The following is an 18,017-nucleotide window of genomic DNA, read 5'->3' on the forward strand; positions in this document are numbered from 1 at the left end:
TCAGCCCGCAGTGTTGTGCCGAGCTATATCCGAACCCAAGATCAAGCTATCCCACTCCATATCATTCTGGTGTGTTCCTTGTGCCTATCCAATAACCGCTTGAAAGTTCGTAAGATGTCCAACTCCACTATCACAGCAGGAAGTACATTCCACACACCAACCACTCTGAGTGAAGAATCTACCTTGGACATCCCTCCTATATCTCCCACCATGAACCTTATAGTTATGCCCCCTAATAACAGCTACATCCACACGAGGAAATAGTCTCTGCACATCCACTCTATCAATCCCTCTCCTCATCTTATAAACCTCTATTAAGTTGCCTCTCATCCTCCTCTGCTCTAAAGAGAAAAGCCCCAGCTCCCTCAATCTTTCCTCATAGGACCTACCCTCCAAACCAGGCAGCATCCTGATAAATCTCCTCTGCACTCTCTCCAATGCTTCCACATCCTTCTGATAGTGAGGTGACCAGAACAGCACACAATATTCCAAATGTGGTCTCACCAAGTTCCTGTATAGTTGCAGCATAACCCCACAGCTCTTAATCTCAAACCGCCTGTTAATAAACACTAACACCTTCTTCTTGGCTCTTTCCACTTGAGTGGCAACCTTCAGAGATCTGTGGATATGAACCCCAAGACCTCTCTGTTCCTCCACATTCCTCAGAACCCTGCCATTGACCCGGTAATCCACATTCAAGTTTGTCCTACCAAAATGAATCACCTTGCACTTAACAGGGTTAAACGCCATCTGCACTTTTCGGCCCAGCTCTCTTTGCAGCCTATAAGAGCCTTGCACCTCATCCACCACTCCACCAATCTTGGTGTCATCAGCAAATTTACTAACCCATCCTTCAGCCCCCCCTTTCAAGTCATTAATAAAAATCACAAATAGCAGAGGACCCAGCACTGACCCCTGTGGTACACTACTAGTAACGGGCCTCCAATCTGAAAATTTTCCATCTACCACCATCCTCTGTCTATGAGATAGCCAGTTACTTATCCAATGGGCCAAATTTCCTTCTTGAGGCATAGCCTCAAGATAAGGGGGGGGCAGTTTAGAACGGAGTTGAGGAGGAACTTCTTCACTCAAAGGGTGGTGAATCTCTGGAATTTTCTGCCCGTTGAAGTGGTGGAGGCTATCTCGCTAAATATATTTAAGTCACGGGTAGATAGGTTTTTGACAGACAAGGGAATTAAGGGTTATGGGGAGTAAGCGGGAAAATGGAACTGAGCCACTTCAGATCAGCCATGATCTTATTGAATGGCTGGGCAGGCTCGAAGGGCTAGATGGCCTACTCCTGCTCCTATTTCTTATGTTCTTATGTTCTATCCCACACCTCCTTACTTTCTTCATGAGCCTACCATGGGGAACCTTACCAAATGCCTTACTAAAATCCACGAATACAACACCAACTGCTCTACCTTCATCTACATGCTTAGTTACCTCCTCAAAGAATTCAATCAAATTTGTGAGGCAAGACTTACCCTCATGAATCTGTGCTAACTATTCTGGATTAAACTGTATCTTTCCAAATGGTCATAAATCCTATCCCTCAGGACCTTTTCCATGAACTTACCAATCACCGAAGTAAGACTAGCTGGTCAATAGTTACCAGGGTCATTCCTATTTCCTTTCTTGATGAGAGGAACAACATTTGCCAACCTCCAGTCCTCTGGCACAGTCCCCAGACCCAAAGATCAAAGCTAAAGTCTCCGCAATCTCATCCCTTGCCTCCCAAAGTATCCTAGGATGTATCCCATCTGGCCCAGGGGACTTATCGATCCTCAGGTTTTTCAAAATTGCTAATACATCTTCCCTCAGAACATCTATCTTCTCCATCCTATCAGCCTGTATCACACTCATCCTCAAAAACATGGCCCCTCTCCTTCGTGAACACTGAAGAAAAGTATTCATTCAACACCTCACCTATCTCTTCTGACTCCATGTACAAATTCCCAATACTATCCTTGGCCGGCCCTAACCTCACCCTGGTCAATCTTTTATTTCTCACATAAGATCAAAGTCTTTGGGGTTTTTCCCTGATCCGACCCACTAAGGACATCTCACGCCCCCTCCTAGCTCTCCTAAGCCTTTTTTAAACTCATTCCTAGCTACCTTGTAACACTCAAGCGACCCAACTGAACCTTGTTTTCTCATCCTTACATATGCTTCCTTTTTCCTCTTGACAAGACATTCAACCTCCTTTGTGAACCATGGTTCCCTCACTCGGCCATTTCCTTCCTGCCTGCCAGGGACATACCTATTAAGGACATACAGTTTTTGTTCCTTGAACAAGCTCCACTTTTCATTTGTGCTATTACCTGATAATTTCTGTTCCCATCTAATGCTCCCTAATTCTTACCTAATCGCATCATAATTACCCCTGCCCCCATTATAAACCTTGCCCTGCTGTGTGACCCTATCCCTCTCTATTGCAATAATGAAAGACACTGAATTGTGGTCACTATCTCCAAAGAACTCTCCCACAAACAAATCTAACACTTGGCCCGGTTCATTACCCAGCACCAAGTCCAATGTGACCCCACCTCTTGTTGACCTATCCACATATTATGTCAGGGATCCCTCCTGCACACACTGTGCAAAAAGTGTCCCATCTGAACTATTCGACCTATAAAGGTTCCAATCAACATTTGGAAAGTTAAAGTCATCCATGATAACTACCCTGTGACCTCCATATCTATCCATAATCTGCTTTGCCATTTCCTCCTCCTCATCTCTATTACTATTTAGGGGCCTATAGAAAACTCCTAACAACATGACTGATCCTTTCCTATTTCTAACTTCAGCCCATATTACCTCAGTAGGCAGATAGCCCTCGAAATACCTTTCAGCAGCCGTTAAATTATCCTTGATTAACAATGCTACTCCTCCACCTCTTCTACCACCTTCCCTACTCTGAACTGCCAACAACCATTCCTGTCCCTGTTCTGACCAAGTCTCCATAATGGCCACAACATCGTAGTTCCAAGTACCAATCCACACTCCAAGTTCACCTATCTTATTCTCTTTGCATTGAAGTAGATACGTTTCAACCCACCATCCTGTCTGCCTCTACATTCCTGCGACCTTGATACCTTCCTCAGTACCTCACTATCCTCAACACTGGCTTCTGGACTACAGCTCATTTTCCCATCCCCCGACAAATTAGTTTAAACCCCCTGAAGAGCCGTAGCAGATTTCCCTCCCAGGGTATTGCTCCTCTGATTCAGGTGCAAACAAAGCCTGTAGTAAAGTGCCCATTTCCACCTGAGCCCCTCTCCCCACAGGGTGAGATGAGGATGCTGTAGGGACAGGAAAATGGGAGTTAGAATCATTTTGGTTTGCTATCCAGTGCAGGGTGGTGTAGGAGGTGGGAGAGGAGGGGAAGAATCGTTGAGTGTCAGGAGGCCCCAGACCTGGGCAACCTTTGAATCTGAGGTGAATGATGGAGGCTGAGGCCTGTACGGGGGAAACTTGAGGCAAGGTCACACGTAACCAATGGAAGACTAGTACATGGAGACCCAAGGGCCAAAGTAGCATTTGGCATCAGTCTACCACTATTCTTCAATGCTGTTAGCAGTTTTTTCTTTACTTGGACATCTCTTTATTATTGTTCTTTCATTCCTGATAAATATCAGGTTCACTGCCCCATGATGTCAACTCAACATCATTGTTGCCTACACATTCTTTCCCAGACTGTGAAAATCCTCACCTTCTTCAGTATTCCCTTTTTTTTGCAGGCTGAGTCACCTAATCCCTATTCTTCCTTACTTATTCCTATTCTTTTTCCTCTTCTTTTCAACCAGCATGGTGTCCTGTTCACTGTGGTTTGGTGCCTCTTGTTGCCTTCTCAAGAGAAACAACATTACCTGGTACACAGTTTCTCGGACCACTCCTGATGCTGGAAAGTAAAGTGTGAGAGAATGGCCTGGCCTTCCATTCCCTGCCTCTCCGTGGAGGGCTCAACACTAGTCTGACACCCTGCCCTGATGCTGAACCTACACGTCAAAGAACTGTTGGATTTTGTGTGTACCACTGGGTGTGCCCAGTAGTACATCCCATGCATCTTACAAAGACGAGTCACTAATCAGGAGCAGGAAGTGACTCCCTCACTTGTGATGGATGCTGAGCCCAAAAAATGGCATTCATACTGCTAGACCTGCTGAGGTCAGAGCAGGAAGCAACGCCACCTGAATGGATTTGGGGGCTTGGGGGTGGGGACGTGTAAGGGGTATCAATACCACAGTCAGCCTTTACTCACTATAGTCTGTGTGTATTCCTGCAGCTTCTTCTCGTCGTAGTGTCTGTTTGCTTTCTTTAACAAGTCCAGTAAGAAGTTCTGTGGAAAGAAACAGTTCAGTATGGTTACTTTATGATGTTGTGACATTCAGAGCAGATACCATTAGATGTGAAGGGACACAGGAACAGTAGAGGCCATTCAACTCCTGAGGCTTGTTGCACCCCTCAATTGGATCGTGGTTAATTAGTATTTTATCTCCTCCTACCTGCCTTCATTCCATAATCCTTGATAACCACACCCAACAAAAATCTTTCAATCTGTTTTGCAATGTTCATTTAATCCTGAGTCTTGGAGCTTTTATGGGAGTCAGAGAGTTCCAGGTTTGCACCATGAGCTCTGCCTGAAGAAGTGCTGTATCCATGGATTTCTAGAACAAGCCTACTGTTTCTGCCTAACAATTCCTAGACCTGTATAAAAACTGTAACTGAACTGGCCCAGTGGGAGTGAGGGCAGTTGGGTCAATCTAACATATTGAATGGTGGAACAGGTTCAATGGGCTGTCTCCTACCCCTATGTCCCTGACTCCCTGTTATACTTCCAATGTGATTTTACATTATGAACAATGGAGTGTAGGGCCAGGCGGCTGTAAAATGGATCTTTCGGAGCCAAAACCAAACCCATCAGCCCGGTGGGTTTGGTGCAGTGCCGATCAGCATGGTCACGGAGCCCAATGATATATTCTCGAGCCACCAAAGCTTCTGATCCCTTGGTGACAGAGGTCTCCAACCTCTCCATTACACATTATTGCATGGTTATGAGTGTTGTCAGCTCATTTCCCTCTCTCCATGAAGAACCAGTTCTCTCCCCCTTAGTGTTGCAGGCAAAAATAGATAACTATAAGCAGGATTTTTCGGTCTCACAATTATTGTCCCACCAGCAACGATTCCTGTATTGGGTGGGACCCTAAAATTTTGGCCTAGTGATCTGTTGTGTCACTCATTATGTTGGCACTCTGTCTGGTTGGTTTTATATTATTATAAAACAGAGGTGATCCACCCTCTGAGAATTAACACTGAAACACCCAAAGAGGAGTACCTCACCTTCTAATCTGTAAAAAGTGTGCGAGAAGTGGTGCGACTTGCTATTCAGCAACTTCTCATGGTTAAATAAAATTAAATCCCTGACACTCTAAAATCAACACAAAGTTTATTTATTCAACTAGCAGTGAACAAATTAATTAAACTATTAACAAACTGAACAAATCCCTTCTAACTATTCCCGAATAAAACAAGATTCTAATGGTATGCTGGTCAAATAAATACAATTCCCACTCATTAACAAAATAGAACATATTCACTCTCTAAAATACAACCAGGTTTTGTGTCTTGCAGGATATTCTGGGTTTGATCTCTTGATTCTTCTGCCTGGAACTTCTTTTGCTATCTAGTACTTTTGCTATCTAGATGGTGCTTTCTCTAAGACATCGATGAAGCTATGACAGCCAGCAATTCTCTGTCTTCAAGAGTTGAGAGCTATGAGTTGTGATCTGTTAACTCTGGCAGGTGGCAGTAGCTCTACTCTTTGTTCCACCGCCTCCTTTTAGACCTGTGATGAAATATCAGTATTTCCCACAATAGGATTGGTTGTCAAAACCATCAGATTTAAATTTAATAGGTTTTTGATATCTAAGTGTCTGACTCAAATTGATTGGCTAAATTCAAAAAATTCAAAAGCCTATTGTCTTAGTAAAACTGCTGTTTGGCCTTCTGATACAAATATTTCAGTTTGGGCTTTTTATATTCTTGCATTTAAAATTTCTAAGCACAAGAAATGCATCACATTTTAACAATTTTACAAGCACCAAATTCTAACTTCCTACTTCCCAATCTCCAATTACTCTACCTAACTTCACAACAATTATCCAGAAGCACACCTAAAGCAAAGTAGCAACCTGTGGATTGTTTAAATGATTGTCATAAAGAACAATAAAGACATTCATTTATATTGCACCTTTCTCAGCCTCAGAACATGCCAATGTGCTTTATAGCAATTTTTGAAGTCCACTCATTCTTGTGATGTAGGAATAAAGGGACATTTGTCATTTCTTTCATTTCATTGGGGGCTATACTTTAAAAGAAGGATTTCATTATAACATGCTTTGGAATGTCTCAAGACTGAAATGCATGATGGAAAAACAAGTATGCCTTTTTTTCTGCCCTGAATCATAATGGAACTTTATGGCCACGATTCTCCTGACTTGGGTCTAAGTGCCTGCGCCAATAGAAAACCTGGTAGCCAGCCCCGCTGTTCTGATACCGACTGTTCGGAGACAGGGCCCCCTCCCTCAAAAAAAGTGCTTATGCCTGTACAAAAGCCGGTACAGCGCAGAGGTGGGTGAATAGTGAAAGCTATTTGAATTGGGCTTCAAGCCTGCTAGTTATATTTAAAATTGTGCATTTGAATATGCATCACGTCCTGGGAACCCAATCAGGGCCAGCAGCTTGGTCTGGGAGGCTTGCAACTTGTTTGGTGACCACCGTGCAACCCATTTCCCTGCTGACTGCCAAGTCACGTGACAAACTTCCAGGAATACATTTAGTCACAGTTGGCAATCCAATCCCTACTTCAGGACTGATTTTCTGGGGTAGGAATCATGTAGAACACCCATTGAAACAGGACCGTTTGATGACAGCAGAAAGCAAAAAAATCTTATATTTATGCAGTGCCTTACACAGACCTCGGACATCCTAAAGTATCTTACGGTCAACTGAGTATTTGCACAGTACACTCACTGTTATAATGTAGTAATTAAGATTGTTAACTCTCCCTCATCATCTTGACGGTTCCAGGAATTAAAGATTAATCTTCCAGACACTACTGCAAAAAATCCCCAGGAGAAAAATCATGGCATTGTTAAAAAACAATTTAAATTAATGCCGTTTTATAAGCTTTCCTTCAATTCTGTCTGCAATGCTCTTAAATTTCTGTCCTCATCTAACAGGTCACCAACAATGGAAATAATCTATCACTAGTTGCCTCATCTCAACCTGGAAGATCTCTATCAAAGCAAGAAAATTCACAGATTCTTGGAAATGATAAAATTGCACAGTCAATTTAACATCTCCCCACCAGTATGAAGAGTTCATTAAACACGGACACTGGGTACAAGATCATTGTTATTTGATGTTGCACAACACTGCCAGCCCTGTGAGAGGGATTGTGCGCTGTGATAGTATTGAAGTTGCCAACACTGGTTGAATTTCTGGTTGTAAGTTGAGCATAGGCCATAATGTTATTCCTTTTTAGTGCACTTACACTGCACAATGTACAAATCTTGACAACATCCAGGCTATGTACCAGGCAAGTGACAAGTAACATTCAGGCCAAATGATTGCCTGGTAATGACCATCTCCAAAGAGAGAGCCTAACAATCTCCCCTTCACATTCAAAGGCATTACCATCACTAAACCCTCCACTGACATCTTATGGGTTCATGGTTCAGAAGAAGCTTTAGCAGACAAGCCATATATAAATACCGGGGGTACCAGAGCAGGGCAGAGGCTGGGAGTTCTGTGGTGAGTAACTCACCCCCTGACTCCACAAAGCCTGTCCACAATCTACAAGGCATTTGATGGAATACTGTCCACTTGCCTGGATTAGTGCAGCTCCAGCAACTGTATTGACAACATTGTAATGAAGCTGAATGTCTCAATTCCAACTCTGAAATCATCTAAGTCATGGTATTGTATATTATTAGAAATGAGCAAACCTCCAGTCCTAATCAAATATGTATTTAACATCTGCCATCTTAATTCCACACACAACTTGTGGACCAGAAAGGGCCATCTCACCAAGGTATCCAATCAGAGACAATCTCACTGAACTTTCCAATCATAGATTAGCTCACCAATCTGACACTATCTCACCAAACTATCCAATCAAGGACCAATTCAGCAAAATATCCAGTCAGAGACCATTTTGCTAAGATATCCAAACAGATACCATACCAGCACAATATCCATTCAGCTCACAATACACATTTTCTTTTCAATATTGACACATACCTTGCCTCACTATGGTATCAAAGGGGGCCTGTGATTTGCCAGTTCAGTTTCACAAAGTTGGATAGTCTTGTGTGGAAAATGAACTGAATTCACTCTTTTATTTTGGGCAGAAGTCTGCTGCAGAGTTTTCCTCTTGTTTTGAGTTTACTAGGCCATTACTGAGGACACTTGAGAGTCAACTATATCATTTATTGCCACCGTTGTGCCAATTGGAAAGGGTGACAGGAAACACTCACTGAAGGACATGTATTACAGCTGTGTTTTTAGGACTTTTTGCCAAGTTCTATGATTGTTTCCTTTATCCAGCACAAAAAGACACAACCAGTTTTATGCAACACAAGTTGTTGTGATTGAATTTGAACCCACAATGTTAACTGTTTAATCAGACTACAACAAACAAAATCAATGATAGGCAGAACGCTGTAGGGATGAAGCAGTCCACATTATAATCGATTCTAAAATGATGGAATGACAATTGGTTGGGATCTGTAACAGGAAGGTGATTAATGTGCTATAAAACCTACCACTCAGAAAGTGAAAATCTACCCTTTTGAATCTGAAACACTTGGAGTTGTGTCTGGGATCTGGAACATTGTGAAATAATAGCAAGTCATTCATTCCTAATCAATAGGTGCTCTTGAATATTGAATGAGAATTTGAACTTCAGAATATGAATATTGCAAGAGAAACAGATTATAGATTTTTATATTAAGCCTGATGTGAGTAAAGGCATGCTCTACGATTGGATTTACTACAGCATTACAATATAGAATTGGGGGCACCTTCAGTTCGTTTGCCTCAATGTATCCACTGCAGTCTGCGTCATATTTTCTCCAGGTCTGTAAAACAAAAAGATATGGTTAGGGATCATTGAAAACTGTGCTGATTTGACTTATTTAATCAGAGGATTATGGAGCATTTCAGCAAATTAATTCCAGTTGTTTTGGCCTATCAGCTTGATGTTGAGATTTTCTCAATGAAATAGGAGAACAGATAGGCCATTTGGCCCCTCAAGCCTGCTCCATCATCATTCAATACGATTGTGGTTGATCGGTTTATGTTTCAAGTTCTACATTTTCAATCCACCCTGATAATCTTTGATTTCCTTGCTTAATGTACTTCCACCTTCAAAAGATTCAGTGACCCTGTTTCCACTGCCTCTGAGACAGAGTTCCAGAGTCTCACACATTCAGAGAAAAAAAATTCTCCTCATTTCTGTCCTAAAGGGGCGACTTCTAATTTTAAAACACGGCACCCTAATTCTGGACTCACTCACAAGAGAAAATATCTTTTCCACATCCACCTTGTCAACACCATTCAGAATTTTATAATCTTCAATCAACTGACCCCTTAGTCTTCTAAACTCAAAGAACAAAGAAGAACAACACAGCACGGGAAACAGGCCCTTCGGCCCAACGAGCCCGCGCCGCCGTCCTACTATCTCAGTGACCTATTCATGATTTTAGTCTACACCTAACGTGCGAGGATCAGGGAGGTCCAATTTAGGGACAATTTAGTACCCAATCAATCAGCCTAAAAGCACATCTTTGGGGGATGTGGGAGGAAACCGGAGCACCCGGAGGAAACCCACGCAACCACGGGGAGAACGTGCAAACTCCCACAGACACAGGCCCAAATCCATGTGTCCGCACAGCAACAGAGATAGTCTCTGAGCTGTCATGTTGCCCTCGAGATGGTCCAGTTTAAGCACACTAACGACATGAAGCAATAGGCAACTCCCGAAGCAACATCCAAGAGCAGCCCACTACAACCTGCCGCCTGCATGCCCCTTGCTGGACTTAAATGCCTGTGGAGACAAAAAAATTCATTATTAAACAGGCAAAGACTAACATTCCTGAGGCAAAACGTATTCCCAAGCCTACAATGTTCAGTAAGGCCTACTATATCCCCCTATATGTAGCCCGCTCATATGGCTGTCTAAGTGACTCTTAAACAACCCTAGCGTGCCTGCTTCCACCACCTTACTCGGCAGTGCATTCCACACCCCCACTACCCTTTGCGTGAAAAACTGCCCTCTAATATTTGTCTTATACCTAGCCCCCCTCACCCTAAGCCCGTGACCCCTCGTTCTATCCATTTCTTGTAGCGGAAAAAGCTTACCACCATTTACTCTATCTATCCCCTTCATAATCTTATAAACCTCTATTAGATCCCCCCTCAGCCGACGTCTCTCAAGGGAAAACAGCCCAAGTTCATTCAATCTTTCCTCGTAAGACAGCCCTTCCATACCAGGCAACATCCTGGTAAATCTCCTCTGCACTCTCTCCAGGATCTCTACATCCTTCCGGTAGTACGGCGACCAGAACTGGACGCAGTACTCTAAGTGAGGCCTAACCAACGTTCTATACAACTGCAACATCAGACTCCTACTCTTATATTCTATACCTCTTCCTATGAAGGCTAACATACCATACGCTTTCCTCATCACATTCTGCACCTGTACCGACACCTTCAGGGACTTGTGCACTTGCACCCCCAGGTCTCTCTGCGTATCTATACTCCGGATAGTTCTACCTTTTATCGTATAACTCCCCTCCACATTATTCCGGCCAAAGTGCATCACCTCGCATTTCTCCGGATTAAATTCCATTTGCCATCTATCTGCCCAATCTACCAGCCTGTCTATGTCCTGTTGCATTGCCAGGCACTGCTCCTCAGTACCCGCCAATCCAACCATCTTGGTGTCATCAGCAAATTTGCTGATCACACCACCTACCCCCTCTTCCAAGTCATTAATATATACCACAAATAGAAGAGGTCCAAGTACTGAGCCCTGCGGCACACCACTGGTGACAGGCCTCCAATTGGAAAAGGAGCCTTCCACTACTACTCGCTGTCTCCTCCTCCCAAGCCAGTTCTCCACCCATCTACATACCTGGCCTTGTATCCCATGAGCCTTCACCTTTTCTATCAGCCTACCATGAGGGACCTTGTCAAACGCCTTACTGAAATCCATATAGACAACATCAACGGCTTGTCCTTCGTCAACCGTTTTTGTCACCTCTTCAAAAAATTCCACTAGATTCGTAAGGCACGACCTCCCTGTAACGAAGCCATGCTGCGTATCCCTGATCAGATTGCAGCGCTCCAGATGTTCATACATCCTATCCTTGAGGATCCTCTCCATTAGCTTGCCTATAACTGAAGTCAAGCTCACCGGCCTATAATTCCCTGGGTTATCCCTCTGACCCTTCTTAAACAACGGTACTACATTTGCAATGCGCCAATCCTCTGGGACCTCTGGGACCAAGTGGAAATAAACCCTGTCTGTCCAAGCTCTTCTCAAAAGAAAACCTGCTCATTCCAGGTGTCAATCTAGAAAACCTCCTCTGAGCCACCTCCAACGCATTTACATCCTTCCTTATATAAGGAGACCAAAGCTGCACACACTGTTCAAGATGTGGTCTTACCAATGTCCTTTATAGCTAAAGCATGATATGGAGATGCCGGTGTTGGACTAGGGTAAACACAGTTAGAAGTCTCACAACACCAGGTTAAAGTCCAACAGGTTTATTTGATAGTAAACCCACAAGCTTTCGGGGTTTGCCCCTTTGTCAGGTGAGTGGAGAGTTCTGATCTCAGACAGAGCACATAGCAGCACACACAGTTTACAGAATACTGATTAGAATGTGAGTCTTTACAGCTAACCTGCTATTCAAGTTTTAAAGATGCAGACAATGTGAGTGGAGACAGCATTAGGTTAAAGAGATGTGTATTGTCTCCAGACAGTACAGTAAGTGAGATTTTGCAAACCCAGGCAAGTCACGGGGGTTACAGATAGTGCGACAACGGATGAATGAACATCGCTCGACAATCACCAGGCAAGACTGTTCCCTTCCTGTTGGTGAACACTTCAGTGGTCACGGGCATTCAGCCTCTGATCTTCAGGTAAATGTTCTCCAAGGCGGCCTTCACGACACACGACAGTACAGAGTCGCTGAGCAGAGATTGATAGCCAAGTTCCGCACACGAGGACGGCCTCAACCGGGATCTTGGGTTCATGTCGCTTGTCATGGAGGGAGGTCCCGTGGCACAGAGCTATTGTTCCTACCTCTGGATTCAACTTGAACTTCAGGACTTGATGGCCAAGGAAGGAGCATTCATAGGTTGACAGGTTGATTATCAGCCTATAAATCCTTCAGGTGGTAAGAACAGGAAAGCATCCTGGTCGGCCATACAGCACAGGGCAATGGCAAACCACTGCAGTACTTTACCAAGAGTAATCATGACCAATCCAAATTCAACTCAGAGTTTCATAGTTCTGGGCAAAATATTTACTGCCTGATACCTGGAAAAGGAACCCTGTCATACTATAATTGCATTGCTCCCTCAGTGGAGGTGCTGCAATGCCACTACTGGAGGGAAAGTGTTAATACAGTGTGACAAAGTTAGTTAAGAAGTTTCTATTATATATATGGAATTTATGATGACAATATAAAAATTAGGACAATATGTATTAAAATGGGATCTTGAGCATTGCTGAAAAAAGAGCAATACCTTCACCAATCAGAGTCAACTTGCCTGGTTTGAATTTAACCAAAGCGTGGCAGTTAACTGTCAGTCATCAGTCAACTGGTGCATTCTCTGTGGCAAAATCCCTATCAATTAGAGTCAATGTGTGTCTCTCACTCATTCATGGGATGTTGGGGTCACTGATTAAGGTCACTTGTCCTGAAATGTTCCTCTCCACAGACACTGCCTGACCTACTGAGTATTTGCAGAATTCTTTGTTTTTCTGTCACCATGTCTAATGCTGGATGTGGGGATGTTGCTATAGGACTTCCACTCATTTTCAGTACTGAGGCAGAGACCTGGGTCCTAGGTGAATTCTGGCTGGACTGCACATTGATCCGGCCTTTAAAGAGAATAGAGGACAGGGGTCACCTGTAGGAGTATTTGAGGTCAGGGTGTGAACAGCAAAGCATGTCACTGGGCACAGGCTTCGGTCTGCAATACCTGAAAGTGAAAGGTCAAGCCAAGTGTAACACTGAGGGTAGGTTGGGAAGCAAATGAAGGGAAAAGAAAACATTAGGATGGCTAAAGGGGAGACAGTGGTAATGTAGTAATCCTAAGATCCAAACTGGGGTCATAGCTTCAAATTCCACCAAGGAATTTAAATTCAATTAATTGATCAGGAATTGAAAGCTGGTCTCAGTAATGATGATAATGAAACAATATTGTAATACAAACTCATCTGGTTCACTAATATCCTTTAGGGAACAAAATCTGCCATCCACATGTCTGGCCTACATGTGACTCCAGACCACAATAATGTGGTTGACTCTTAATTGCCCCCTGAAATGGCCAAGCAAGGAACTCAGTTCAAGGACAATTAATGATGGGCAACAAATGCCGGTCTTGCCAGTGAAGCTCACATCCCCATGAAAGAATAAATAAAATGTGGAAATTTCAATAAAACTGTGAATATCAAATTGAAAAGAATGAAGGTTTATGTGAGTATTCAGTACGTAAATCCAATGGACCAAAGCTGGTTGTTAGATAATGTCATTCACTGAATAGAGCAATCAGATTATTGATTAGAAGAGAGGAGAAAGACTATGCATACATTTTAAAAAGACAAGTTCTTAAATTCTATGGAGCAATCATTTCTCTTTCCACTAGAGGTCAGCAGTGTTCTTTATGTGATTACATTCTGGTTGTGGAATGGATGAATCTGGCTGGGTTTCCCTGTCCTTGCCAGCAGCTCCGATCCCACTGCAGTGAATGGATTAGCTGAATGCCAAATTCTCCGTTCTCTCTGGCAGCAGCAGCGGGCTGTGTGAGACTGGAGAACTTTGCCCAAAATTTTTTAACCTGCATAATTTAACCAAAGAAACTACTCGGAACTTGGAGCATTATTCATTTATAGCTTTCTCCTGATTTCTGCCCTAAATTGCCTTTTCACCAGATTGAGCCAGTATTCCAAAGCTAGATATTTTGTTAGGAGTGTGGTTTATAAATGTGAGAAGCAGCCTTTGCAGTGAGGCACACTGGGCACAACAGGAAACACTAAGGGAAAATAACCACGTCTGTTGAGTGGTTACTGCTATGGGGCTGTTACTGAGCTAGACTGCTGCAAGGAGACTTACCCAATGGGTCGCAAAATGGCAGCCAGACCATGGGCCAATATTGCAGCATTCCTGTCACTATAAGTGCCAGCTCGATGCCTCAGCGCAGTACCTGCCTCACTGATGACCATGAAAAACTGTGAAGACTGTTTCCAGCGATTGCTGCTGGGGGTGTTTCTCATTGCCATGAATACACTGGCAGTTGATCTCTCTGTCCTGTTTATGGAGTGCAACTGAAATTTTATTATAACATTATTCTGCTAAAGCCATGAGGAAAGATCAGGTTTACTCCAGCATTCCCCTACTGCAGTCCAATGCTGCCAACAGCTTCAGTTTCCTTTGGAACTTCTGCACTCATTGTCAGTCAGATCTATTCCTGTCTCTACAGACGAGTGTTCGGATATCAGTGGCAGTACAACCTTTCCCACCCAGCATCTCTCTGTGAATCTTCTTCCAAACACCATGGAGGGCAGAGTTGCCATTGTGAAACCCACTCGTGTATAATCATTTTTTAACATCCTCTCTCTGTATTCTTTTGCTTTTTGTTAATTCCCTTCTCACTCTCAACTCTTCTGTCTTCCTTCCATTCCACTTCCCTCTTTTTTGTAACTAACACAATCCCCCTTTTCTCTCGTTCACACAATCTCTCCCTTTTCTGGTATTTCTCCCTGTAATTTTCTTGTTCATTCCTGTATGTCTTCTTACCGCTTCCATTTTCTGGATTTATTCTCTTTATTTTGATTTGGTCTTTTATTTTGGTTCCCTTGCATTCTCTGCCTTATTTTCTGGTTCTACTTGCTCCCTTCTCCCTCCCTTCCATGGTCCTAGCTCTGTCCCTCCTTTTTCCAGTTTCTCTCTCAATTCATCTCTTTATTGTCCTGTTCTCCTCATTCCTGGATATCTTCTTCATCCCATGTTCTCTCTCTCATTCTTATTTCTGTAACTTATTAATCCTTTTTCTATTTTTTTCTCCCTCTCCATCTGCTTTTCTGGCTCCTCTCTATTTGCTACCCTTCACTGTAGGATAATGGGTTAATAGTTATGGTAATGAGATACTGGTGCATGTTATGAATCCTTCAACAAACAGGCCAACTACCTTCCCATCTCATTCAAACTCCCCTTGGAACATTCAGGAGAGACAGAAACACTCGAATATTATTAAAGGCTGCAAGAACAAACAAATTTGAATATCACAAGCTTTGAGATGATGAAACAAAGGCAACATCAATCACCTTACAGAATATTGGGCCAGTAAGTGAACTAATTAAAAATCAGAACCCTCGATGACAAGAGCATGGCCAGGAACCTGTAAAAATGCCGTATGATTAAATGTGTGAAGTTCAGATTTTGCTGGGAAGATGGTGGGCACGTCAATACTTTAAAAAAACATTTCAGATTGGGGAGCATGTAACAGTGACATCAGCAACCCATGTGACTGAGAAGAGACAATGGAACAGTCTAGATACGAGAGAGCTCAGTATGTTCTCTACCGTGAACACAGTAAGAAGTCTCAACACCAGGTTAAAGTCCATATAGAAATTTGATGTCTGTGTTGATATACGTGATCTTCTTGGAGATCCTCTCCACTTGGAGCCGGCACTTTGCGGTGTTGATGGTAGTCATGATGTGGGGATGCCGGCATCTCCACATCATAGTTATCATTGACACCACAGACTGCCAGCTCCAAGTGGAGAGCATCTCCAAGAAGATCGCTCATATCAACAGAGACATCAAATTTCTACGTCCAAAACCGGCATCTCCATATCATCTCGACTGTAAAGACAGGGTTTTGAAGAAACCTATTGAATTAGACTTAAATTACTCATCGAGCCACACAGTCCCCAAGAGAAATCCAAATAGTATTCAAAATAGAAACCATATTTTTGTTCCCTACCTTTGTCTGGTCCCTTTCTGGTCACCATCTCGCTGTTTCTTGCTCTCTCTCTGTCTATCCCTCGGTCTCTCTCTCTCACTATTTCCTTCCCTTTCTTTCTTTCTCCCTCCCTCTGTCTTTCTGATTTTCATCTCTCTCTCTCTCTTTCTCCCCATCTCTCTCTTCTCATCACTCTCTGTCTCTCTCGCCCTCTCTGTCTGACTGACTCTCTCTTCTCCCGATCTATCTCTCTCCTTATCTTTCTGCCCATCTCTCTTTCCTTCTCTCTCTACCATCTCTCTCTCTTTTCCCATCCCACTCCCTCTCTCTCAGTGTTTGTCTAATTATCTGTCTCAAATTTCTATTTCTCTTTTTTAATTTTCTGATATTTTTCTATCCTCCCTCTATTTTTCACCTTTGCCTCTTGCTCCGCTTTCTGGTTCTGAGTAAACTTTTGTAAATTTAATTGCCTGGTCGAACCAGGAGCTTTTTCATGCGAGGAGAATTGTTATTGTCACTTTGGCTGAGACTGAGGAGTCGAGCAGTTCTGTTTTGTGAAAGTTGGGAAAGGGTAAAGTTGGTAGCTGACTATTTGTTAGGGAAATGTTTTGGGATTCTGGGGAGGTGGGGGTTACAGCAAGGCTTGGCAGTTCAATAAACTGTTTTTTGATCTTGATTTTCATGAGAAACAGGAAGCTGTTGAGCACTGTTACAATGTGTACACCATCAGTTTCCCTGCATAGATCCCCACAGTTTGTAATGTTTTACTCTGGGGTATCAGGAGATCTCCCATTCTATAAATTGCTCAGTTCACCTCTGGTCTCTACAAGTTGCCTAATTGCTCACTGATTGGTAATGATTGTGTTGGGGTTCCAGTTCCCTTTTCCCTGGCTCCAATCCTCTGGATCACATCCCAATTCTATATTTCTTAGAGGAGAAGAGGATTGATCTATCTATCCCCAGCAGAAATGGCCTTGGTGGTTTCCCAGAATATTATTATAGAATTCGTACAGTGCAGAAGGAGGCCATTCAGTCCATCAAGTCTGCACCAACTCTCCAAAAGAGCATCTCATCCCCCAACCTATCCCTGTAACCCTACACATTTACCATGGCTAGTCCACCTAACCTACACATCTTTAGACTGTGGGAGACATGGGGAGAATGTGCAAAGTCCACACCGATAGTAAAGACTGAGGAAGTACCTCCTCCATTTTGGGCAATGCAATAGGCCAACTGGAATCTCCAAGGGGACAAAGATTCCAAGCCTGTGCCTATTGCTCTCCTGCAAGCAAGTTAAACCATCACTGCCTGTGCAGCATGGTAGCACAGTGATTAGCACTGCTGCTTCACAGTGCCGGGACCCAGGTTCGATTCCCGGCATGGGTCACTGTCTGTGTGGAGTTTGCATGTTCTCCCTGTGTCTGCGTGGGTTTCCTCTGGGTGTTCCAGTTTCCTCCCACATTCTGAAAGCCTTACTTGTGACTAATAAATAAACTTAAGTGTTTCAAGGTTCATCCCTCCTGTGAAAAAGAACCCTCCTCATAAAAAAGATCCCCAATTGGAGTGGAAAATTTAACTTCTTAAGTCTCAGGATAGAAAGACTATCCTGACACTTAATGCCCATCTCTAAATGACTTTGCAAAAGTAGCGATGAGCTGCCTGAAAACACTACAGGGCACATTGTTGGGAGGGAAGTCAACAGGAATGTTGGGTTGAGGTTACAATCAGATCAGCCATGATCTTATTGA

General features: G+C 43.3%; 1 protein-coding gene across 2 annotated transcripts in view; it reads right to left on the reverse strand.

The window, feature by feature from the left end:
- The window catches only part of calb2a (calbindin 2a), a 63,542-nt gene that overhangs the window by 22,829 nt on the left and 22,696 nt on the right, over nt 1-18,017 (reverse strand). For both annotated transcript variants that reach the window (XM_080187270.1, XM_080187269.1), the window contains exons 5-6: nt 9,090-9,146; nt 4,265-4,342 (exon numbers count right to left, since the gene is read on the reverse strand). In XM_080187270.1, coding sequence (XP_080043396.1) covers nt 4,265-4,342; nt 9,090-9,146 — 135 coding nt within the window. The remainder of the gene's footprint in view (nt 1-4,264; nt 4,343-9,089; nt 9,147-18,017) is intronic.

The sequence above is a fragment of the Carcharhinus amblyrhynchos genome, chromosome 4 (genome assembly GCF_965287045.1).
Source record: "Carcharhinus amblyrhynchos chromosome 4, sCarAmb.v2.hapA, whole genome shotgun sequence".
Taxonomy (NCBI): Eukaryota; Metazoa; Chordata; class Chondrichthyes; order Carcharhiniformes; family Carcharhinidae; genus Carcharhinus; species Carcharhinus amblyrhynchos.